Source organism: Cryptotermes secundus, unplaced genomic scaffold (assembly GCF_002891405.2).
Source record: "Cryptotermes secundus unplaced genomic scaffold, Csec_1.0 scaffold511, whole genome shotgun sequence".
NCBI classification, from domain to species: domain Eukaryota; kingdom Metazoa; phylum Arthropoda; class Insecta; order Blattodea; family Kalotermitidae; genus Cryptotermes; species Cryptotermes secundus.
The window spans coordinates 681,910-707,354 of NW_019727101.1; the positions used below are offsets into that span (position 1 = coordinate 681,910).

Here is a 25,445-nt window from a genome sequence, read left to right on the forward strand (position 1 = left end):
TGATGAATGGATGGATGGAGGAAGGGATGGGTTGATGGATAAAAACGGCAGGGAGATGGGCAGAGAGAGAAATAAATAAAAGTGTTACTGTAAAAATGACGATAGCCCGCAACCTTGAAGAAATAAACATCGTGATATAATCGCGTTAAAAAAGGGGTTGTTTAGTGTAGAAGAGTGGAGGGTCGGTGGGTGGGTGTCTCTAGTCATCATGTTAGTTTCCCGCTAATGGAACATGTTGCATGCACGGCGCTGATCCAGTGTTGAGGAAATGGGTTCCTTCCGACATGCAATGAGCGAGCGACGCGGCTCCGACGGACGGACAGTGCTGGACGCCAACGGACGCCCTGACTGCCTTATCTGCCCCCCACTGACTCCTCCTCTACCTTGCTTTGTTCTCCACTACATACACAGGTTCTATCAGTCATTAGTAACGTCCCCTCCTCTCTCCTCTCTCGTTGTTGTCCCCAAAAAAATGTGCAGGTACTACTGCCCTTATCAAGACTTGAAATCTCTTGAACGATGGCGCAACTTACGGCTTTATATATTTTATGTGGCCAGAAATGCTGTGTTATTCTGTGCATGCTCCATTTTGTTTTAAGCAGAAGGACATAAAAACCATATGTGTAATACGTAATGACACGGCGAAGGGAGTGCTTAACAATAAAGATATTAATCCAGGTGACGTAACGAATTATGTAGAGAAAGAGGCACAATGTCGTTTGACAGAATATCATATCTCAGAAACTTCAGCTGAGAATTTAAGCAGTTTCTTGAAAGAACGTACGAGATTGGCACTTGGACCCTTTTACCGAAAGCAGAGACGTCAGAACTTTTATTGTTCCTTTTCTATACGTTGACACGTCATTTTTATGAAGCCTACAGTTTATGTTGCACGCATGTCTATCAACCGCCTCCTTTTTTTCAATACATCTTAACGATATTCTGCGCTAACGTAGAACGCTTTACCACAAACACACATTCATACATAGAGACATATAAAGTAAAGTTGTCTCTATGCTTAATTAAATAAGCACTACTTCATGAAAAGGTATGGGGGAGTGGAGGTATAGCTCCATGATGCTTGACCTCGGCACTAGATGGAGGTGAGTGGTCAGCTTCACGCCCCAGCCGCTTTACCTCGGCCGTCCAGCCGGTAGACCGCCGCTATACCGACTGAGCTATCCAGGCTCTTCGGGATGTAAGAGCAGTTACTTTTCCTGAGACGTCTCAGCTGCCGCTGGCTTTACTCTTCTCAGGATTCAGCTTTGATTTGTTCTGTTTAAATAATGCACGTAAAATCGTCTCTGTGCTTAATTAATTAGCACTATGCTATGAAGACGTATGGGGGAGTGGATGTATAGTTCCACGATTCTTAACCTCGGCAGTAGATAGAGGTGAGTGGTAAGCTTCAGGACCCAGCCGTTTCACACCCTGGGGAATAGTCCCCGGTACAAATTGGATAGACTACATGGGCCCAAAAGTCGATATGGACGCTGTGGAGTTGAGAAAATTCTTGCGCTGCCGGGAATCGAACCCGGGCCTTCCGGCCCATAGCCCTTTGCTATATTGACTGAGCTAACCCGACTCCTATATAGGCCTGTATATAAGTGTATATATATGGAACGATGTTGAGTATCCTATTTGTTTACATAGCCATTTAAAACACAGCGGTTACTGTATGTACCACATGCATTAATGCATTAACGTTAAAAAATTGAATGCTGTCTGCAAAGTGTATTTAGAGGTTTCATGTGATCTTCAAAATAAGCAGTCGGTATTTCCGTATGTAATATTAAACGTACGCCGAAGCGTTGTGTTTTCTCTGAAGAAAGAAATTAATATTTTAAGAATATTTAGATTAATGTTAGGCTTCGAAGAGTAAAGTCTCTGCGCTCATTTGGTAAGCCGTCCGCGATTTGACTACGAGGTTTGTCTTCTTCGGGATTTGACTCCACTGAGAAATGTACTGCAGCCATCTTCAGGGTATAATACTGTTTATTATTATGTAAGATTTCAGGTTTTCACGGCGGTGACTATGAATAAAGCAGTTTTCTGGGATTTGGCGCCGCGTAGGCATTGTGTTAACCGACGTTTCGGAGGAACGTATCGCCTAGTCAGACTAGTCTGTTAGCACCTGCTAACGTTGGTTCCTAGCTCGCGATTTTTTCTTTTTTCTGCCCTGAAGATGGAGACGATACGTTCGTCCGAAACGTCGGTTAACACAATATCTACACGGCGCCACATCCCAGAAGACTGCTTTCTTCTTATATTTTATTAATTCACTCGCAAATTTTGCAAGTTTCTAGCTGCCGGTAGTTTACCTAAAGTAGTTTTTCCTATACCTTATTTTGGACTGGCCATTTAGAGAGGACGAAGGAAATTGACAGCACAGGCATGTAGATTTGCTATGAAGAGGACGCAATGACTCGAGCAGCTGAGATAGATGTCTCAGATTATTCAAGGGAAATGACATGGTTCACTGGCCTTGCCTATGCTCTTTAGTAGAGTAAAACATCAAGGGAGTTCAGCGGTGTGATAACGGCTCAAATACTTGTATGAACATCTAATCACTCTTAGTGACAAAAGCATGCAAACAATGTCTGGACAAAGGGATTTGTGAGTCAAGATGACATAACAGTTAAACCCCATTGGAGTAAAACTGGCAGGTGACACAGATATTTGTTACTAACCTGGGTTTTTGTCTAGGTTTTTTTTATTGCTAGTGGGGTGGGACTAAGTCCCTTGTTCTGCGGCCACTTCTGGCCTATTGTATCTAGGCTAGAGGAACGTTTAGTTGTTTAATACGTATGAATTATATGTATAATTAAAAGTAATCTGAAAGTAAAATTTGTTATTTTGTATTTAAATCTTATATTATTATTCAACCAGTAAAAATTTTTGTTTTAATATTGTGACGTGTATAACAATTGCTAGGCAACGATTCGGTAAACACATTCCCGCGCCAACAAATACGCAGGCTATGCAAAGGCGCTGTAAACACGCCTTCGCAACAATGGGGGGAGCGGTGTTTTCTGAGGGTCCGCCTCGAGGTTATATAACGAAGATCTCACTCAGCTACAATTATAATTCTGTCGAGTTCTGGAGAGGGCAATCGGTAAATGTTTGAGAATAAATAGCAAGGAAGAAATTTGGCTGTGAAAAGAAGACTTCACTTGCGATTTGAAGTTACAATGAGACTGCGATAAACCCGTTGCCAGGTTACGACTAATGAAGACTGAGAAGCGTAGTATGTGTGTAAAGGTTAACTGCAAAATGTGTAGAATAGCGAAATCGCTTTATTACCTGTAGTCCAGAACTGTATGAATGTATAAGGCGCAATAAATCCAATCATCCAATCAAAAACCCCGTCTATAGTCAACATTACACGTGACAGTATATATTTGGTCATTGGGTCCTTCTGCAAAATAATTTGAAAGAAGTATACGTACAGGTCTGCAATGATGAAAGCTATGATTGATGACATCATTTTGTGAGATAATTCACAATGATGCTTACATCGTCTTATCGAATATACCGTTATGCAAATTGTGGATTATTATCTGATAAGTTTAGTAAAATGCAAGAACGTTCTGTTGAATTGTTACTTAAACTTCAGTGGTGCGTAAATAGGCTGTCTTATGATCTGTCATAGTATGTTCTAGAAGTCCGCAAGTTTGCGCGTGATAGGAATTGACTCTTTAAAGCCCAGTGGTCACTATATGTACCACATGCTTTAACATACTAAAAATTAGGTTTCGACCACATAGTGTATTTTTGTGTTTAATGGTTCTCACAATAAACAGATATTAACAGCATTAACCGGTTGGTATTTGTAGTGGAGACGTAATGTGTTTCCTGTGAGGTTCTGACCGCATTTTATGTTATTTAGCTAAACTATATGCTTTCTTAAAGTAGATAACGTCTCCCAAAAGTACAGTATGTAAAAACAACATTAAATGCACATAAATAATAATAACCAACTAACTAACGAACGAACTTCATGGGGCTGAGTCCTTCTTGTGAAGCCACCAGTCGCTAACCTACTCAAGAATTTTCCAATATTCTGTGGAGCCCGAACGTTCATTACCGTGTTCACAAGAGCTCTCCCCTGGTTCATACCCTGAGCTAGATAAATCAAGTCCATAACATCTCATCATATTGCTCTAAGATCCATTTTAATGTTAGCCTCATACATACGTCGAGATCGTCCTCTTTATATCTTTCCTTCTACCGATCCCACCAAAATCCTGCGTGCATCCTGTTCTCGTGCGTACTACAATCCGTGCCAATCTCATTCTCCTTGACTTGATGGTCCTAATAATAATGATAATTCAGACAAGGTCTCCACACTAACTAGCCGTAGCCATTATAATCCAATTACACTGTCGAGGTACGCTATTCTCCTGTCCTGGTGGCTTTCAAATCAGTTTGCGGTATAAAAATTTTGTGCTGGTCACGGTGGCCGCGCGGTCTAAGGCGTGAACCGTCTCCGCCCGCTCAAACACTGGGTTCATCGGTTCCAATCCCACTTGAGGCATGGATGTTTGTGTGGGTTTTTCTGCATTTGGGCTGTCCTGTGTGCAGGTGTCTCTTACGACAGGCTGATCCCCGTCGAAGGAAACCTACCGACTGTGCGAAAGATCAAGAAATTGAAAAAGTGGCCAATTCCCAACAGTGGGCTCTACAGTGATAGATAAAAAAAGTTTGAGCTATCCTGTAACAGGCCGTGGAGGCCAATAGGGTCGTGAGACATCGAGGCTCCCACACTCTCTATACAATCGGCTCACAGTTGGCGGTGAGATTGTGAGACTTACGCGCCGGCCGCACATTAGCCCCAGTAAGATTCCTGGTAATTATTTCTGTCAGAGGCTGAGTCAACCCCACTGCCATATTGCGGCTGTATGGAAAAGTTCAATTGAAGAATCCAGTGATTTCATCGGGACACGAACCCGCGAACTTCCGCCTTGTAGCATAGTGCCTCAACCAACTACGCTACCGCGTATCCACGTAGAGCCATAGAGAGAAATTCTGTAAGCGTTTCATGTTTCTACCATTCGAGCAAGTGATTTCATCGGGACACGAACCCGCAAACTTCCACCTTGTAGTGCCTCAACCAACTACGCTACCGCGTGTCCCTGTAGAGCCATAGAGAGATGTTTTTACCATTCGAGCAAATTCCCAGGCAGTAATAACAGTAGGCCTATGGAGGTGATGGCGAGGAGGAAGACTTGAAGAAGGTGTTCTCGTTTGCTGTGTGTCCCACTTACGAAGTGCGCTACACCCGTGGTGTGAAGGCCTGCCTCGGGTAGGAACCTCTGCCCCAAGCCCGCATGAGGGATGTCTCTAAGGAAAGTAAGCACCCAGGTGTACCAGGTCGAAAGGAGGACATAGGGGCTCCGTGATGGGGCTTTCCCCCCTTATTACTTCGCAGCGCGACCAGAAGCTGAAGATAGCAATATCATTGCTGGGTGAAGGCACGAGTTACTGAAGGCGGAAATAGAATATAGTAAACTCTCTCTAATCCGGAGTAAGTTGGAGGGATAAGTCGTCCGGACTAAGCAATAAACCGAATTAAAATAGCAAAAGGTTACCATAAGAGACAAACAAACCTTAGTACAAAAATAAACGTAAAATTGAATGATGTAAGTAGTCAATAACAAAATATAACTGTCGAGTTTTATTTAGGAACTATAAAAAGACATATTTATTCGTCGATAGAAGACTCAGAAGTTGTACTTCTTTTAGTACCTATTAATGCAGGACTGAAGAAATTGTCTCAAGTTTTTTCTGAACAGACAAATGACTCATCGGCCTTCCTAAATCCACGTGTCCTTTGATCTAAGTACTCAACCGTGAACAGCATTTTTCATATTTCCATCCGGATAAACTGTAACCGGATTAGCGAGGGTTTACTGTATTCCTGATGTGGTATAGCATTTTAGAGGAATCTTCACTGTCGAGCGATTAACATTCCTGTTTAATATTCGGGTTCAAAAGTCGGCTCGGAGACCACTAGCCTCGCTGAGGTTATTTCCGGTTTTACTCAGGTAGTCCAGTCAAATGCCAGGGTATCACCTCAGATTAGTTCAAGACGGTTCCGTTACACAGCTCGACGCTATACGTATACAACAAAAGCTACAGAAACCGTAATCAAATTAATTATAAAGAAATAATATAAATACAGCGTCAGTGATATTATTAAAATGTAAAGCTGTCCCTGTAACAGGCCGTGGAGTCCCATAGGTTTGTGAGAAGTCGAGACTCCCACATTTTCTAGACAATCGGCTCACAGATAGCGGTGAGGTTGTCAGCCTTACATACTGGCCGCCCTTTACCCCCAGGAAGATTCCTGATATTCATTTATGTCAGAGGCTGAGTCGACCCCAGGGACATAGTGAGACAAGAAGGATTAGATCAATTGAAAAATCAAATGAACTCGTCTGGAATCGAAACCGCAACCTTCCGGATTGTAGCATAGTGCCTCAACCAATTACGTTACCGCGTGCCCCTTGATGATAGTAGTTTCTACAAAATGAGTTCAGTGGGTCACAGTAGAAACCGTTGGCTTCAGTGAGCCTAATTCTGTATATAAACGTGATAACGATATTTACAAAGAAAGATTTCATTGACACTTTCAGCTCTGTCACCGTCGAAAGAAACACGTTAGAAATGATTTGAAATTCTCACATCAGTGGTTATGAACACATATCTTTTTGGATATAACGCTGTGTATTGGGTTGAAAATCAACTGACGTTTCGGAGAAACATCTCTATGTTCAGGGGCGAATAGTAAGCTATCAGAAGCGGTACACAAGCTGAGCAAACGGCATGTGGGAATTGAAGCCTAATGTTAGCCAGTCCGAGCTTCGTCAAGACGATACGAAGATAGAATAAAACCCCTTACTGCTTAGCTAGCTGTCTCGTTGCCGATCACAGTGGATGAGCGTTCGAACACTGGGATCGTGGTTTCGAATCCCACTCAAGGCATGGATGTCTTAGTTTATTGTGTTTGTTTTTTTCTGTGTGTAGGTAGTGGCCTTACGCTGGGCTGATCCCCCGTCCAAGGAGTCCTACCGACTATGTATAGATTAAGAAACTGATAGAGCGGCCAAGGTCCAACAAAGAGCTGTAGAACCATAGATAGATAGATCGATAGATATAGATAGATAGATCGATAGATAGATGTAGATAGATAGATAGATCGATAGATAGATAGATGTCTCGTTACTTCAGGTTTGACTTAGGTGGCTGCGAATTGCTGCTAGTTGAAGAGTGTGAGGCACCCACAGCTATTGCTGTTTTCGTTAGTTACATGTTGATACAAGGCCTCCGGGTTCTCACGTCACATCCCCAGAAAGATATTTGAACAGGTGTAGAAGTCTAAGACTGGTGGCATGGTTTTGTTTGTACCAACTGGAGTAAACTGATCGGAAACTCAAGGAACAGCACATCAGCCTGTCGTGTCACATGCATCTGCGAATTACTCAGCGAGCTACATAGGTTCCTGTATAAAGAAATGCTTCAAATGTCTCATCATATTATCCGTATTGTTTAACCGTCAAGAAGTTGACCTAAAAGTATGTGACGATTCTATATTAATATAATTACTGAAAATATTTTCTTTCAGAATTTTTCCTTTAGTGAGGGCTTCAATTTTGATAATTCTCTGATTTTATGGACTCTGGCCTCAAAATTGTGAATGGCCATAAGTGCAAGGCCTCTTGTGTGTGGAGTATTGTGACGTTTTTCTTAACTCCCGTTGATGGTTTATGTTGCGTTTCGTGTGTATATCCTGCCATTTGTTGGTTCTGGTATCCGGAGATATGGACTAACTCTATCGATTGGGCCCAGAAAATTAGGCTTTTTACCTGAGGACGGAGACAGAGCCCTGCCTCCGAAAAAAATGTCTTATATAAAAATTGGACGATGGACAATGTCGAAAAAGTCAGTAATTTTAAGAAGTTCAGCATTTTCATTTACAGACCAGTAAATTTTTCTATGGCAGCCTATGTGGTTATTTGCTAATATCAGTACTTGAAACAGAATAAAACGAAACAAAAACCAAATTTCGCGGCCTGTAGTCCGCAACCGAACTATAGCGACCGAGTGACCGCCGCTTGTCGACGAAGTTCGTGCCAACTTTTGCGGATAGAGGGTGTCACTTGGCCAGTGCAACGGATCCCCACTGCCGTTAATCTCGGTTTTCTAGACCGGAGCAGCTGTTTCCTTGAAATAAGTCCTCAGTTATCCTCACGAGACTATGTAGACCCAGTCCCAGACCCGCTACTTCTCAGAAAATCTCGTAGCGTCGGGAATCGAACCCGGGTCCTCTGGATCTGTAGCCAGTAACTGTGACCAATAGACCACAGAAGCGGTCTTAAGTACATGTACTTGAAACACCCATTGAAATCCAAAATAACTAACTTCATGGAGCTAAGCCCTTCTTGTAAAGCCTGAAGTTGTGTAGATATTCAGGAGCTTCCTAACATTTTATGGAACCCGAAGATTCATTACCGTGTTCACAAGAGGTCTCCACTACTGGTCCATATCCTGAGCCAGATCAATGAAATTCAAACCACACCACCCTATCTCTCTAAGATCCATTTTAATATTATCCATCCATCTACATCTTGGTCTTCCTAGTGACCTCTTTCCTTCTGGCTTTCCCACCAGTATCCTATATGCATTTGTCATACATATGTTGTCCATGTCATCCTCTCTGACTTGGCCATTCTAATTATATTTGGAGAAAAGTACAAGTTATGAAGCTCCTCATTATATATTTTTCTCGAACTTCTTGTCACGTCGTTTCTCTTCTGTCCAAATATTGACCTCAGCATCCTGTTCTCACACACCCTCAGTCTATGTTCCTCCCGTAATGCCATGGACCAGGTTTCACACCCATACAGAACCACAGGTAAAATTATTTGAAATCCAAACTTATAAAGGTAAAGTAATCCCTCATTTTATTAAGTACGACGCTATGAAGAGAGGGGGAGTGGAGGTATAGCTCCACCGTTCTTCACCTCGGCACTAGAGTGCGGTGAATGGTAAGCCTCGCGCACCCCCGCCAAAGCTGTGTAGGCCCCAGAGGCGGTCTGGACGCTGTGGAGAAGAGAAAAAGTCTCCTATCCCCACCGGGAATTAGGCCTCGACTTCTCAGTTGTTCAGTCGTTACACCGACTGAGCTGTCGAACTTATGCTAAAACTGTACTTAACGTAGTCCGATTTTTTTTTGGTAGGGAAATGTCTCCATGATATAGTTCGAAATGAACGTCATTAAATGAGTCGTACTGATACATCCTGGGTTCAGATCTCGACTCGGAGGCCGGTTATCTTGACTGAGGTTTTTCGGTTAGTAATGGACGGCCTGAGTTCAATTCCCGGCAGTACAAGGTTTTCATCTCTTTTCCGCAGCTTGCAGACGGGCTCTAGGGTCCACCTAGCCTCCTATCCAATGAGCACCTTAGTCTGTTACCCCCGAGGATAAAGCGGCCTTGGCTCGAAACTAAACACTCAGCTGCATCTGGTGCCCAGGTCAAGAAAGTTGAAGCTGTACCCCACCCCCCAATACGCATTCATGGCATAGTGCTTAATTAATTAAGCACAGGGACTTTAGCTTTTTAGCTTTTATTACTTGATGTGTTAAGGCAGTGCAGGGATTGTTCTCTTCGAATCTCGGTAACGCTGTAAATTGTGGCGTTCCTTAGTCCCTGTACGATAATTCCGGTATCCCCCACCTGAAAGCAGGCTGTGACCGATTCCTTCGTAATCCTTATAAAATTCATTAGCATGTTCATTAATAATCATATTCTAATATCGCCTGCAAGTAAACCAGAAATAAACGTTCAAAACGTGGCTTTTCTTTTATTGCTAGTTGGGTGGGACTAAGTCCCTTGTACTGCGGCCACTTCTGGCGTATTGTACCAGCCCCAGATGATAGGTGAGGGTGATTGTGCAGCAATTGGTGGAATGAAGATTGGCAGGGGAAACCGAAATACTTGGAGAAAACCTGCCCCAGAGCCACTTTGTCCACCACAAATCCCACTTGAGCAGACCAGGAAATGTTCTTGTCACAATGCAAGATTCTATTTCGGCACTTTCCTGGAAGAACTGAGGAAAACCAGTAAGCATCTCAGTCAGGGTAGCTGGTCTCCCGGACGAGATTCGAACTAGGCACCCCCGAAGTACAAGTCAGAAGCCAGTTTGTACTGTATATCAATTATTCTAATAATTTGACATTTCATAGTTTAACATGAGCTAGTGAAAACGTCGTTAAATAATATCATGAAGTTGGTTATAACGTAGAGAAATACTTCCGATGCAGAAGTTCCACTTGTAAGTGAATCCTATGAGGACTCTGTAAACACAGCCCGAGCGTGTATCACTGTCAGTGTGTTAGCACAACTAAGCAGTTGTTTTGTACCGAACAAAATAGCTTTGTCATTGCAGTGCCTCCAATTATAATAGTTTGCTTTGTTCATTTAGATTAACGAGATGTTCCTTCAATCTCGGCGGCCTTAGGTTCGAATCCATATTATTACATTGGTGTATGTATACTGTATCCGTCCATACAGTACCTATGTACAAACAGTGAAAGCGTTTCATACATGGAAATAAAACCTGTATGAGGATTCACGGTTGTTAGTAGAGGCATATTGTGATATCTCTGGAGATCCTTTTTTCATGCATTTATCTCCGTCCCTCTGACCCGTAGTTATACTTTCTCTGGCTCCCTACCCTCCATCATGTATGCTCATGCATACGTCAACCATTGACCTCACGAAAAATTATGCACTGCTAGAAGCTTCTCGGGTCCTAGTGAACAGTCTCTCGCAAGGATGGGTAAAATATTTCGCTGTTGTGCAATGTTCTCAGTTTGAAAGATAAATTAATATTTTAAAGGTCGAACACAATTAATTCACTTTCTGTACGCACTTCAGAGATACATTTTAATGTTTTAAAGACAGCTCGGTCGGTCGGGTAAATTTCTGCTGGCCCTCGCCAGCAAGGTCACTCTTGGTTCCAAATTCCGCGGGATTCATGCAACTGTTGCTCTTATTCTTACTGTTTGCTGGTGTCGTGTGTGAAAGTAATACAGTTGTCCTATTACTGACTTTCACCAGTATGAACTCCAAGAAAAATCACTCGGTCCCCTGCTTCCCATCACCACAACTCCGACTCATCACTCGCTAGTTCACTCTTACAAACTGAATTACTTGAAAATAATATATATAAATTCAGTTCGTACCTCACAGGAAATGCATTACGTCTCCGCTACAAAGCCCAACCGGTTAATGCTGTTTAGCGAAAAATTATCTATTGTGAGAACCATACGGAACCGACAAACACGATATCGACAGAATGAAGAAAGTGCATGGTACATATAGCGACCACCGGGCTTTAGAGTGTTAATATACCATAGAAGTGGAAAAGCGCTCTTGCAGATATTAACGTTCAAGAGAAACATATCTCCACACTAATTTAAAACTTCTGAGCAATAATAAAGGGCAGAATATTAAATGCCGGTTATGGTAGCCGAGCGGTCTAAGGCATGAACTGTTTTCGCTCGCTCGGACGCTAGAATCGTGGGTTCGAATCCCACGAAAGACATGGATGATTGGCATGTGTATGTATTTATTCCGTGTTCGTATTGTCCTGTGTTTAGGCATAGGCCTTGAGACGAGCTGATCCCTCGTCCAAGGAGTCCTACCGTCTGTAAAATAATAATGAAACTAAAAATCAGAGGCCAGGGCTCAAGGGTTCTGTAGAGCCAGTGAAAAAAAAATAATAGGAGTACAGTACATGGAGAGTCACTCTGAACTTCTCGTGGCCACCACAGAAAATAATTTAATTCAAGCAACGCAATGATAAGTAATAGTATTAACATGAGTCGAAGCTATTAACCATTATACAGGGATTTAGGGATTTGATGTTTTTCTCTTTACTTTGACGCAGTTGTTAAACCCGTACAATAATGTTGGACTGGGCATGTGAACTGAGAGTGGTAAACGAGAAGAGATTCTGGAAAGCGGCTACTTGGGAGACCAAAGCAAAGAGACAGAGAGAGAGAGCAGTAAGAAAGATAGGAAAATTGGTTTTGTTGATATTAATTGTACTCAATTTGCTCATAAAAGTGTTCAGTCTCGCAAATTTGACTTAGCAATGCTAAACCTTCAGCTTCTAAACACAATTTAATATGGTTAATTAGGATATATGCTTTTGCTTTCAAGTTTCAGGAGGCGATGATTGAGAATTTCTCTCATTTAAGAGTACCCCCAATTCGATCCTAGGAATTTCTTAACCTAAATGCAACATCTACATCCTCAGAAACTCTTGGAATAGTTTTAAAACAACAACACAGCAGAAAAATTATTAGCTGTCATTTTTAAATCTATGATCCAGGATGCAGAATTCGAAATAATTTCACTTTCAGATTTTAATTTTTATGCTGATGTGTTCTTTTATCCAAAAAAACACAATTGGGACAGACGCGTGTAATGTGGCACTATTTTATCAAATAGAGTCAGAATGATCATGTCAAGGAGAATGAGATGCGAAGGGAATGTAGCACGCGTGAGTGAGGAGAGCAATACCTGCAGGGTTTTAGTGGGAAAGCCAGAAAAAGAGAGACCGCTATGAAGACTTACACTTAGGTGGGAGCATGATAATAAAATGCGTCTGGGACAAGTAAGATGGGGTGGTATGGACTGAATTCATCTGTCTCAGGATAGGGAACACTGAAGAGTTCTTGCGAACATGGTAACGAACTTTCCTGGTGCATAAAATATTGGTTAATTCTTTAGCAACTGGTGGCTCAGGGCTCGGCTCTATAGACTCAGTTGGAATTAAACTCCAAATGTTAATCCTGAACTAGTTTTTCAGCATTCGAGGTCAGTATTCAGGTCCTTCCTGTTTTCTGTTAGAGCGTTATGACGCTATCAGCATTCAGACTATACAGTACGGTGGGGTAGAATGACAGTTGAATTGGAGGGATCTGAAAGGAAGCGTTCGTGGCCTCATCGGGAAACTATTCTCGATATTTGCCGGAAGGTGCTGAGTAAGACTACGAAAACCCACGGAATAGCCTGTGTTCCAGCTGATATATGAAAATAGGACATCCGGAATACAGTGTTCTGGCCTTACGGCTTCACTCATCTGCTCGGCAAGTGTTCAGGTTTGCATCCCGTCTATTACCACTCACCATAATGAACACTGATCGTCTGAAGACGGGAATAGAGGCATTGTGGTAGTATGGCCCAAACAGTGGATAGTTTCAAACGTAATTCGGCCGCGCCGTAGCTCACGCGGTTAGTCGCTGGTTTTCCACCGCTGCGGCCCGGGTTCGATCCCGGGGTCTGGTCAAGTGGGATTTGTGGTGAACAAAGTGGCGCTGGGGCAGGTTTTCTCCGAGTACTTCGGTTTCCCCTGCCAATCTTCATTCCACCAATTGCTCCACAATCACCCTCACCTATCATCTGGGACTCGTACAATAGACCAGAAGTGGCCGCAGTACAAGGGAGTTAGTCCCACCCCAGTAACAATAAAACAAAACATACGTAATTGTTCTGGGACCATGCGCTGTTTCACTAGAACTGAGCCAGTCTTCATTTGCGGTTTGACCCGATTGTACAGTGACATGCACATAGGAATCTGTGTGCTGTGTAACCGGCGGCTTACACGCGGCGTGCGTCGCCGTCAGGGCGTCCACACAGCAACTCCGTCCCTACAGGGCAACAGCAGAATGAATACAGAACAATGCTTGCAATTGTGGACTGGACCTGTGCACCGTTCATATTGTTCGAACCATTTGCTGTACTCTGTTGCTTTACTGGAAGAAATCTGCAGTCAAACAGCAGACCAGAAGCCAGTGAAGTGTTCGTTTATGAATTGCGTTTATGCACTTTTTATTTTGCTAATCTTGTTGAAGTTTCTGTACAGAAAACTGCAAAGAAATCTGTAGCTACAGACATGCTTTAATAACAAAGAAACGCCAAATCTGAAATCAATAAAACCTACGCTTCTAAACTGGGTTTATGCCCTTGGTATGTTAAAGGTAAAGTAGACCGTGCGCTTGCCGATCCCAGCCATGAACTGTCTTCGCCCGCTTGAACACTGGGATTATTGGTTCTAATCCCACTCGAGGCATAGATGTCTGTGTATATTTTATTCTAGGTTTGTGTTGTCCTGAGTGTAGGTAGCGGCCTTGCGACAGGCTGATCCCCCTTCCAAGGAGTCCTGCCGACTGTGTACAGATTAAGAAACTGAAGAAGCGGCAAAGGCCTATTAGGGCAGTAGAGCCGTAAGATAAGATAGTCCCTGCGCATTACTGATTAATCACTGCGCCATGAAGGCGTTTAGGTTACTGGACGTATAGGTGCATGTTTCTTGATCTCGGCACTAGCTGGAGGTGAATGGTCAGCTTCACGCTCCGGCCGCTTTAGTTCCGGGGGAAGAGCCGCAGCGTACCCATTGGATAGAAGGCTGGGTGGGCCACAGAGCCAGTCTGGGCGATGTGAAAAGGAGAAAATTCTAGATTCTACTGGGACCCGAACTCCACCCGTTCGTTCATCCAGTCTGTAGCCAGTCAGTATAGTTTAGAGGGGTAGAATATTTTATAATTATTCTTAATTAATTTGTTACGAACATGTATTGATATCGTTGTAAAGAAGAGAGAAGATCAGTTAGTTGACTGCGTGCAGATCCATGCGAAGCGGGGGAGGGGAAGTCAGTGTTTCCTTACTTAATTTCCTGTCTTAAATACCAGGCTCTGATGATGAATGCTTGAGGCTTATGTTCCATATGCCGAACACATGGAATCTACGAGTGGCTTTTTTGATTAAAACTAGAATATTTGCATGCGTGGTTTGTTTAACCATTTTATAGTCGTGACTGTGTCATCCACAAAGGTAACAGCACCGAACCTATGTAACTGTTTATAAATTCATGTACAAAGTTCATATGTCTGGACATTGAGACTCGTCAAATATTTCTCATGCCTGCTTCCGTCAGACTTACGTGAATTCACTAACTACACTTGCTTCAATAGGCAGCGGTACTCTGTTTGTCTTATATGCAACGTATTGATTAAATTACGCATTTAAAAGGCGTCTTCATAGAAGCTCTACATAAGATGCATAATCTAAGTTCGGTGAATTTGCAAGCCGGCGTTCCTAAGCCTGTTACTATGTGTGAGTGAATTGGATCGGTTCGTACTTCGGAAATTGCTGGAGTCTCGGATGTGACGCCGTGTATCCTGGTAGATATGTACCGAAGTTTCGGAGGAATGTTTTGCCTCTGTATTCGCTCGTCTGTCCTGAAGATGCAGACGGAATGCACGTCGAAATATTTTACATATATACCAGGCTACAGGGGCTGACATTCCAGAAGACAGAACATCTTCATAGTCATCACCATGACCACATCATATTTAACGTTGTTATATTATTCGACAACTATGTTTCAACTACAGAGTTTATATTATAGCTTCGAATTAGGTGGAAAGAAAAAAGTTTAAGGTAGTCTATTAACTTCTCATGTCGATGTCATGTCTGTCCGTCCGTCCGTCCATCCGTCCGTCTTTGGGTTACGTAGTATCCGCATCTAAACCGTTGCACAGATATTTTTAGCTTACTTTCCTAAAGTAGGCTTATGAGATCACCATGCTGTCTGTATGTCTGTTAATCCCCCTTAACTTTTGAATGCCTGGAGTAATCTTTATGAAACTTGGAATGTGTATCATGGTATCTGAGCCCATCTTAACAGTGTACTTCATAAATGCCTTCCGTCAGTCTGTGTGTCTGTATGTGTATGCTGCTAGGTAACGGTTAGATAAAAATTTTACCTCTTCAACGAATATATACGCAACAATAGAACTGTTGGGGGCGTCATTTTCAAAACGGTCCGTGTCATTTCAAAGGAGAGTGTGTGGGTCTCTTTGTGTACCCCCTTACCCTATATTTACTAGGTAATAACTCAGCACAGACGTTCTCACGGCAACGAAGAATTGAGGCAGGCGTCGTTTACTGTGCAGTACGTGTCGTATCAAAGGAAAGTAGGCGATTAATTCTTTCCAGAACTTCTTTAACTCTTCATGGGAGACTTCCACTAAACATTGTCGTTCTCCTTGGACTGTGAGCCATATTGGCCCTAAGTCCACATTATGCAAGGTCCGAAATGTACATTTTCATGTATGTATGTCCTAAACCGTTAATCATATTTCATAAACCGCCCTCAAGTAAGCTTAATAAACTGCTAAGAACTCCGTTTGGTCGCACTGCATAATAGAGTTGTTGGTACAGGGCTCAATAGCCTGACAATATGCATGCTAGATTGTTAATAAATTGAAACGTGGAAACAATCGCTTACCGAAAGTTGGAGAACCACTTGACGAGCTGAGCTGTATTGTTCTTGTTGAACTTGATGTCAGGGAAGTACATCTTGAGGACGGCCGAACTGGGGTAGCGCACCCAGAAGAACATCAGCTTGGCTTTCCGCAGGTGCATCGGAGTGAGGGTTGAAGAGTGGTAACCAGTTAAGGGAAACAAAGACGATTATTGGAACACTGGTAATGTTTGCGTCGACATACTGAACAGGGTTAAACACAATGCACATGTACAAGAAAGTTATCCCAGGTAGCTTTGGTGAAAACAAGAACAATACCTTCATACCTACAGTCTTCGTACTGAAATGATACACATCAGAAATACACTACAGACTTCATCGGGTACAGCTGAAAGCCCAAGTTTTATTATACAAGGTTTCCCAGTTAAACGTTTTGTTTATAAAATACAAACATTTTAAAAGTTTACTGTCTTCTGGGATGAGACGCGAAGTAATCTGGCACATTAGACTGACCATGGCAAGAAGTGTGAGATTGGCAAGGTATGCAGCATGCATGGTGAAGAAAATAAATGTATATAGAATTTTTGTGGGGAAGCAGAAGGAAAAATACGAATACGACGACCTAGACTTATGTGGGGGGGATAATATTAAATTAAGTGTGACAAATAGGATTGCATGGCATGGACTGCATTGATCTGGCTCAGGATAGGGACAGGTGGATGGCTCTTGTGAACACGGTAGTGAACCTTCGGGTTCCATAGAACATTGGGAAATTCTTGAGTAGCTGAGCGAATAGAGGTTTCTCAGGAAGGACTCAGTTACATGGAGTTGGTTAGATAGAACGTTTTCTAGCAACCTGCTGTTTCAGTCTTCAGGGCAGAAGATTAGGCCGAACAGGACTGGTCCTTCCTCTGTCTATATCCGTACTATTTTTCTACCCTGAGGATGGACGGAGCAGTTTCCTCCGAAATGTCGGTAAATATCTACCAGACTACAGAGCGTCACAAACCAGAATGTATGGAATTAGAATTGTTTCATTATAAATCGTGAGGATAGATCGAAAAGGGTCAAGTGTCTTGTCACTTCGATCTCGAGTTTCATGCTGGTTGCGCCGCGGTAAGGCTTCCGGCTGACCCGCCCCAGAGAGCAGAAGACAGCCTGAGGATGTACCCAAACAAAAGGGATTTTCTGACGAGCACAGAAGTAGGAAATACGAAGCAGTACGACTGCAGGTATTGTTAGAAAAAAAACAGAGCTTCATTCCTACAAGAAGACGGACGGAAGCTGCTTATTCCTTGGCTGCCAGAAAATAAACATGAAATCCGTAAAGTAGCAAGCCCCACGCGAACGGCCGTTGAGAACCCTTTCTCCTAATCTAAATCCGATTGCATTGTCAAACAGTATGCTCTGTCGTGAACAAATAAACCAAGACACAGGGTATTAAAAATTGTATGATGCAGAGTAGACCTACAGGCTGTTGTCTAATAATAAAATATATAAATGGTAATTTCTGGAAATAAATAGTTATTTCAAGTATAGGACACCCAAAAATAAATTAAAGCAACAAACATCAAGGTCAAGACAAAGGGTACTAAAAATTATATGATATAGACTAGATCTGCATTTTACTGTCTAATACTAAAGACAGTTCGCTGGAAATAAATGCTTATTTGAAGTATAGGACACCCAAATAAAATTAAATAAAGCAACTAATATGAAGGTCAAGACACAGGTTATTAAAAATTGTATGATACAGAGTAGACTTATAGACTATTTTAGAATTTAAAAAGTCACAATATCCGGAAATAAGTAGGCATATGAAGTGTGGGTGATGACAATATAAGGGATTATATATAGCAACAAATATTATTATTTTTAAGTTTAGAAGTATCCGTTGTAGTGATTGTACAAATTGAAATCTTCTGGCTTGTGATATCGTGTAGTCCTGTGCATGGATACCAACATTTCGGATGAACATGCTGCTTCCATCTTCAGATTTTAAGTGTCAGAGAAAGAAAATGTCCACTTTTCTTGCATCTTTATCACACTCCGACCTTTAAGATTGGGCAGTATGTTTCTCTGAAACTTTAAATTTACACTTACAAGACTACACGGCGTCAAAACCCAGAAGACATCAAGCTGGAATATTAATAATATTTGATATTATCAGTATTTAAAGAAAGAATAGTAAATTTTACTTAGTGTCTGAATTACATCTGAAGTTTTCAGATGTATAGCAGACTTAAAAGATAAAGACACGTGACGCTTCACGTAGTAGAAACTACAGTGTATTAGAAGTGGTAATGTTATAGGCGAACCACGTAATTTGCTTCCAGACCGTCACTCTTAGGGGCACATGCCTTTGCTACCAACCTGTGGCCCAGAGTCTGCATGCAAGAGGACTTGTGACCACGAGCAGTTATAATATGTTTGTCCGAGAACAGACACATTGCTCACAATCTAGCAACTGTTTCTTAATACATATTCTGAAGGAAACACAGGACATAGCCCTTCTCTGAGTAATATTCTTGAAAAAGTAATCCTGATGAAAGATAAATAAGTATAGAGGTAAGGTAGCAATTGTGTTTATCCATTAGTAAGAAGAGAACGAGGTTTGTGCCAGGAAAAGAATGAAACTTCTCTCATAGTCACGCACGCTTTATATGCCCTATTTCTCCATGACTTACTACTTTACTTGCAGCTTTTTATAAAACGGTATAAAATTTTTAATGTTACATGTGAATATAAAAATATTTCCCACGTAACTCATATATGACATATTATGAAAGGCCTTTAAAGCAATCATCTGTACAGATATAACGCAAATTTTATTATAAAGAATTTGTATTATATAAAATTAGGAGATAAAAAGTTTCGAAGATAATTTATGGTTCATTTCCCTTTCACATTTTTCATAATTCAGATACAGTGTAAAAGTATGTTTTCCCCCTACAATTTATCGAAGTACTCTGAGAACTGAATTCATCTATGAATAAAAGTACTAAGTGTATACAGACCAATGTCAGTACAGATTACATAAATGGGAACTACTTATAATAGCTGTTTTTTTAATTAAAATTTAATTTCTAATATGTTGGCATTGCGTGTCTTAGCAAGTTACATAATGTACATGATTTAGAAGGTGTGCTGATTTCATATCTTAAATGGTATATTCCTTCCAACGAAAGATTAAAATCTCAGGCGTGGAAATAAAAATGAATGAAGATTTTTTCTTGATGGGAAGACAAACACTAATATGCCACAGCGGTTGCATTTCTCACGGCAGCAGAGGGACCTCGCATTCTATCCAGTGAATAAGAAACGACCTAATAACAAGAGGTGGGGCACAAGACGGACTATATGATGACGGCAGAACATAAATTCATAATTCATTCCTTTCAGGAGTTCAGTCGCCCGCCTGTAATCTTTGTTTGTGCATTCAATATGACATCTTTTTTATTCCTCCCCTATCTTCCTTACGTCGGCATGTATGCCTGATATCTAACTGTATATTAAAGACATCGGGCACTTAGTTCATGTCCGCTACCTGTGTTAGACTGATACTCCTAGTTTTATATATGAAACAAGGTCTCCAGTCTACAGGCTACAGTTCCTATGAGAGCTAGAACGAAAATTGATTAATTTATTACAACTTTCAAGGAAATAACGACTTAACGGAATTTTTGTCACCCGCCATTAAGGTGTCGCCAAACAGAAGTCACTAAGTAACGGCAACACAAGTCTGTCTGGAGCCAAATGGGATTATTTTACAGCACGCCAGATCACTTTCCTCCGAAAGAGAAACCCAAAGAAAGCAGCAGTGTTCAGGTGGGATTTACAGTGAAGTTACCTTTAACAAGACTGATAGTGAGGTCTGCAACTTACTCGTTATCTGCGTGGATGTATTGCTAAAGGATATTGTTGGTTGGATGCCGTCGTACGGCCCGTCCCCTGAGTTGCAGTCTGAGTTCCGGTCGACGCTATCTGCACCGCCCCCCATGCCGGAGCTGGCGCGCAGGTGGCCGTAGTCCGGAGAGCCGCCGTGTTGCGCCGCCGCCAGGAGAGCGGGATGGAGGAGCGTCGGGGGGTGCGGCAGGGGCGGTGAATCCCGTGGGTCCCCAGTGCCTACACCAATGCCCCCCGGCGGACTCGAGGATGCCATGTGTTGGTGCTGGTGTTGTTGCTGTTGCTGCTGTTGTTGTTGCTGTTGTTGTTGCTGTTGCTGCTGCTGTTGCTGTTGTTGTTGCTGCTGTTGCTGCTGCTGATGGTGCGCGTTGTAGAACGGGCTGTAGGGTGAGAATACCTGCGATTCGTGCAGGCTTGGGTTGGGGATGGCCACTGACGTGGGTAGAGACACCGGGAGGATGGGTGGCGGGGGCGGATGGTACGGACGCGGTGGTGGTGAGTCCGCTCCACTTCCTGCGCCGCCTGCGCCACCACCTCCGCTTGTGGAGGCCATGAGGTTGCCATACTTATTCGTCGGGGTTCCGTCCGGCATGGGACCCGCAGTGGTCACTGTCATGCCGTCCTGAGCCAGAATGCGGCTCACGGTTCGAGGGGTGATGCGGGTGTCTGTCACCTTGTGACGCTTCTTCTTGGGCGTCACCACAAGGCTTAGTGCCTCGTTCTGCTCGGGCATGCCTTCACGCCCTTCGGACATGCAGTACGGGTTCATGTGAGGGCCCCCGAGACCACTCATAGATGAATACAGCCCCGCCCCTGCAGAATTGTTGACGCTTCCAGGGGCCTTCGGAGGCTGAAACATTGCCGCCGTGGGCGATGGCCTCACATGGGGTAGGTTCATGGTGTTGATGTTGTTTTCAGGATTATTATTTGCGTGCGTCATTCCGAGTGTTGGAAACGCATTGCCGTTTATCCTGGGGGCACCTACAATGCCACCTCCACTTCCCCCAGTTGTGCTCCCTCGGTCTATGACTTTTGTACGGGGCGACTTTCGATCCAGTAGCTGCGAGGCCATCAGGAGGTCCTTGTTGAGCTGCTCGGCTGCTGCCGCCGCCGCTGCCACCTCTGACTGCTTTCCCAAGAAGCGACGCTGCTGCATGAAGCGAGCCACGATGGAATCTATTAAATTCGTGAGCGAAGCCGTGATTTCTGTCTTGAGCACATCCGCCAGGCCCTCGAGATCGGAGCCGGACACTGGCGCCATGGCGCTCACATTGTTACGAAACAGAGAGAAGCGCTCGGAGAAGTCCGTGGAGACGGATGAGCTCTTGGGCATCTGTTGCTGGCTAGGCGGTGGCGGCTGGTGGGGGTGGTTAGCCTGCAGCTGGGGCGGACCGGGTGGGCCCCCGCCATGCTGCTGTTGGCTCTGGTTTGGATGCTGTTGTGTTTGTTGCTGCTGCTGCTGTTGTTGTTGCTGCTGCTGTTGCTGTTGTTGTTGTTGCTGCTGCTGTTGTTGTTGTTGCTGCTGTTGTTGCTGCTGCTGGTGTTGGTGCTGCTGTTCTGCCGCCACCGCCGCCGCGACGGCCGCGTCTTTCGCGAGACGGGCCTCATTCTCAAGGAAAATTTTGTGGCTGACGCCCAGGTACATAGCTGCCGCATTACTGATGGCATGGTGATGGTGGTGATGCTGCTGGTGGTGATGTGGGAGTGAGGGCTGGGTGTGGGATTCATGCTGAGGACCATGAGGGGGTTGCTGTTGCTGTTGATGCTGTTGTTGTTGATGCTGCTGCTGCTGTTGAAGGAGCGATAAACCACCGTTCAGCGTTGGGAGCAAAGGATGTTGGTGAGGGGGTGGATGAGAGACATTTTGATGAGGATGTAATTTGGCGGACACCAATTTCGACACCGCAGGAGAAAGTCCTGGTTGGTTACTGATGGGTGAGCAGGGTACAACCTCTTTCATGGGCGTCGTGACGGGAGTCGTAACAGGCGTCGTGATTGGCTTGTCCGGCATGGGCATACTGTTACCGTCCTGCTCCAGGTCGCTGGTAACATCCTCCGTGTCCTGGCAGTCTGACTCTTGTTCCATTCGTGTACACAGCTGTACGTACTTCTGCTGCATCTCAGCCAGCTGCTCCTGCATTGTTCGCAGCTGGCTCTTAAGCGCATTCTTCTCGACGCGCTTCTGACGCACTTCCGGAGGCTCCATCTCGTCATCGTCGTCCAGCAATAGCCCAAGTCCGAGCCCGAGTCCATAGCCCGAGGAGTTGTAGCGCTCGGCACTATTATCGTGCTGCTGGGGGTGGTAGAGCTTGCGCTTCTTGCAGCCGTTGACGACGGGCAGGGCCGGACTGGACCTCATGGACGACACGATATTTTCAACGCGCGCACGCTTCAGCTCCAGTTGCTCTGGTTTCTGTGCCACAGGTGGTGCGCACGGTGATTCCTGCTCTTTGTTCAGGTCGGCGGTCCCGGGCGTCTCGGCATCAACGTCATCCTTAGGGTTTGCCAAAGACTCAGACGCTGGCGACGCCATGGAGGGTTCCGAATCTGAGGCACCGCCTCCATTCATGCTGTTCAGCGCATCTTCCATGAGCTCTGCCTGCTGTTGCTTAGACACGACGCCAACCTCACTGAGCGCCTCCTCCATGGCGGCAGCAGCGGCGGCCTCGTCCTCTGCGCTGTTCACATCCGAAGTGTCCATGTTCATGTCGCCCCCGTTCACTGTGAGCGGCTTGCAGCCACCTCCACCGGTCTCCGTGTCACTAGTATCACCACCCCCCGCACTCACTATACCACCGTTTTTCAGTTCGTTGTTGTTGTTGTTTATACTGTTGTTGTTGTCGGGCGAGTTCGCCTCTCCGCTGTTTCCACTCACACTCACACCGCGCAGTTCCTGCTCCAGTTGCATCAGATCCTTTTTGCGACCTTGTAAAATGTCTCTCAACATGTGATGCGCGATATCATGAGGGGGAGGGCTCCCGTCCTCGTCGAGTCCCCTGCGTATAACCGAAGTGGCGTTCAGACAATCGTAGTTGACTTTGCCGTCGCTACTGGCCGAGTCCATGGTCATCATGTTGTCCGGTGTGGACGCTGCGTCTGCCGCCTGTTTCACCTGGCGACCCAGCAGCTCGTTGAGCATCTTGGCGGACCCAAAGCCCGGTCCGAAGAGACCGAAGTGCTGATGGCTCTGGCTGAAGATGGCGCCGTATAACCCTCCACCGAGGAAAGTGGGCCGCGAACTGAAGTTAGGAATTGATGAGTAGCTATTCCTCGGTTCTCCTGCGTCCACGCGCTGTCTCGTTCGTTTAGCCTTCTTCAACAGTTTATCTCCATACAACCCGAAACATTCGGTTTCCTCTTCTGATGACATCATAAGAATAACCGTCTCTTATTGGCCGAGGGTTCTCTCCCCTTGGCTTGTGGTAGGGGCGGTGACGTAGCCAGTGGCTGGCTGAAGGAGGATAGTCCTCCCCTCCCCGCTGGTGTGACTCCCCTCTCTCGCCCTCGTATGCGGCGTTCAGTTTCCCATAACACAGCCTGCAAGGTGCAAAACAAGACCAGCCGTCAGATGTACGCCTCGTGCCCGCTGTAACACCTGTCCCGTGTGCAAGCAAGCCTCCCCACCCCACCGTCACCCAGTTAGAAGTAGAAGGAAATGCAGCCCTCCCCCCTGCCACCCTTATTCCACTGAGCTATTGTGATGCTGCACCCCTCGAGCAGCGTCGCTGCGTCCCCCTTCCCAGTCTTATCCTTACGTATAACCATTGCACAGAGCTAATTACTGCAAAAGTTGGTGAATTAATTATTCAAATTATTAGAACTCATCACCGCCTCTACGTACATTGATGTTAAGACATCTGCCATATTATCTGTTTATCACCAGTGTATAAAATCTTTGGACACTTAGGATTACGAAGGTTCTGGTGATGACAAGGATGATAGGGTGATGATGATGCCAGTATCAATGATACTATGATTAACGAATACGCATTAGTTAGTGTAATAAGAACTGGGAGGGGAAACCGGAGTATTTATCCACAACAGATCGCACATCTGACCTGAGCTGGAACTCGCGCCGCGTTGGTAACCCGGTGACTAGGTGCCAGAGCTATGACGTGGCCATTATGATGATGACGACAATAATAACAATAATGCCATGATTGTGTTATCATTGTTATCGTTAGGTTAACCTAAATTCCCGGTTCCATGAAAGGCAGTAAATTTCTTCACCAGCTGAACGACTGTTAGCAAATTAGAAAGGTTTGCGCTCGGTGGAGTTTTTCTTTAGTTATTTGTTCATTCAAAAGTCAAGGAGGCATAACATGTAGCACGGATGGGGGAGACGAGGAATGCGTATAGGATTGGTGGGATAGCCATAAGGAAAGAGACCACTGAGAAGACCAAGGCGTAGGTGGGTGAACAATATTAAAATGGATCTTAGAGAGAAAGGATGGGATGGTATGGATTGGATTGATCTGGTTCAGGATAGGGACCAGTGGAGGGCTCTTGTGGACACGGTAATGAACCTTCGGGTTCGATAAAATGCTGGGAAATTCTTGAGTAGCTGTAGAATTGGCGGTTCCTCCAGAAGTGCTCAGCTCCATGACATACTCTATGACAAAATTGTATTGATAATGGGAATTTACTTGTAATGACATAACACTTTGTTAGAAGCTGTGAGCAGGCGTCATTCAATAACATAGGCTTGTTGCTCAGTGATTGTTAAATACTGCGTCAGGGTCACCAAACCCCTTCCCCTTTCCCCGTCAGTAAATATCCCAGGGTCTTCTTACTTCAGTTTCTGCAAGCCCGTAAGAAGGCTTAGAAATTGTTACGGACATCAGTGTGATAGTATGGGTTAGGAGTTTGCCTCACCTTGATGTTTACTGGTTGCTTGTTTTCTTACAGACCATATTCTTTGATCCTGAAGATGGAAGCAACATATACCTCCGAAAGACCCGTAAACTTCTACCAGTCTACACGGCGTGCGTCCCAGAAAATAACGCTTTTAAGAGATCCTGTGTGTTCACCCTATTTCTTGAGAATATCGAATAGGAATACAGTAATTTTGTATCGATATATCGAACCGAATACTAAAAGTTTATTCCTTTGAAATCCTTTGAACTCCTTCCATACCGTCAATAATACTGTACTGGTCTGAGTAACGGTCATGAGGTTCTCGGTTCGAATTTTGG

At 44.2% G+C, this 25,445-nt stretch overlaps 1 protein-coding gene across 6 annotated transcripts in view; it reads right to left on the bottom strand.

Annotated features, from left to right (window-relative positions):
- Positions 1-25,445, bottom strand: part of LOC111864416 (homeobox protein prospero) — a 278,473-nt gene that overhangs the window by 32,998 nt on the left and 220,030 nt on the right. For 3 of the 6 annotated variants that reach the window (XM_023851644.2, XM_033751421.1, XM_023851645.2), the window contains exons 3-4: positions 20,230-23,787; positions 16,369-16,531 (exon numbers count right to left, since the gene is read on the bottom strand). In XM_023851644.2, coding sequence (XP_023707412.1) covers positions 16,369-16,531; positions 20,230-23,623 — 3,557 coding nt within the window. In that variant the 5' untranslated portion in view covers positions 23,624-23,787. The remainder of the gene's footprint in view (positions 1-16,368; positions 16,532-20,229; positions 23,788-25,445) is intronic. The other 3 variants (XM_033751425.1, XM_033751424.1, XM_033751423.1) reach the window with 2 other exon arrangements.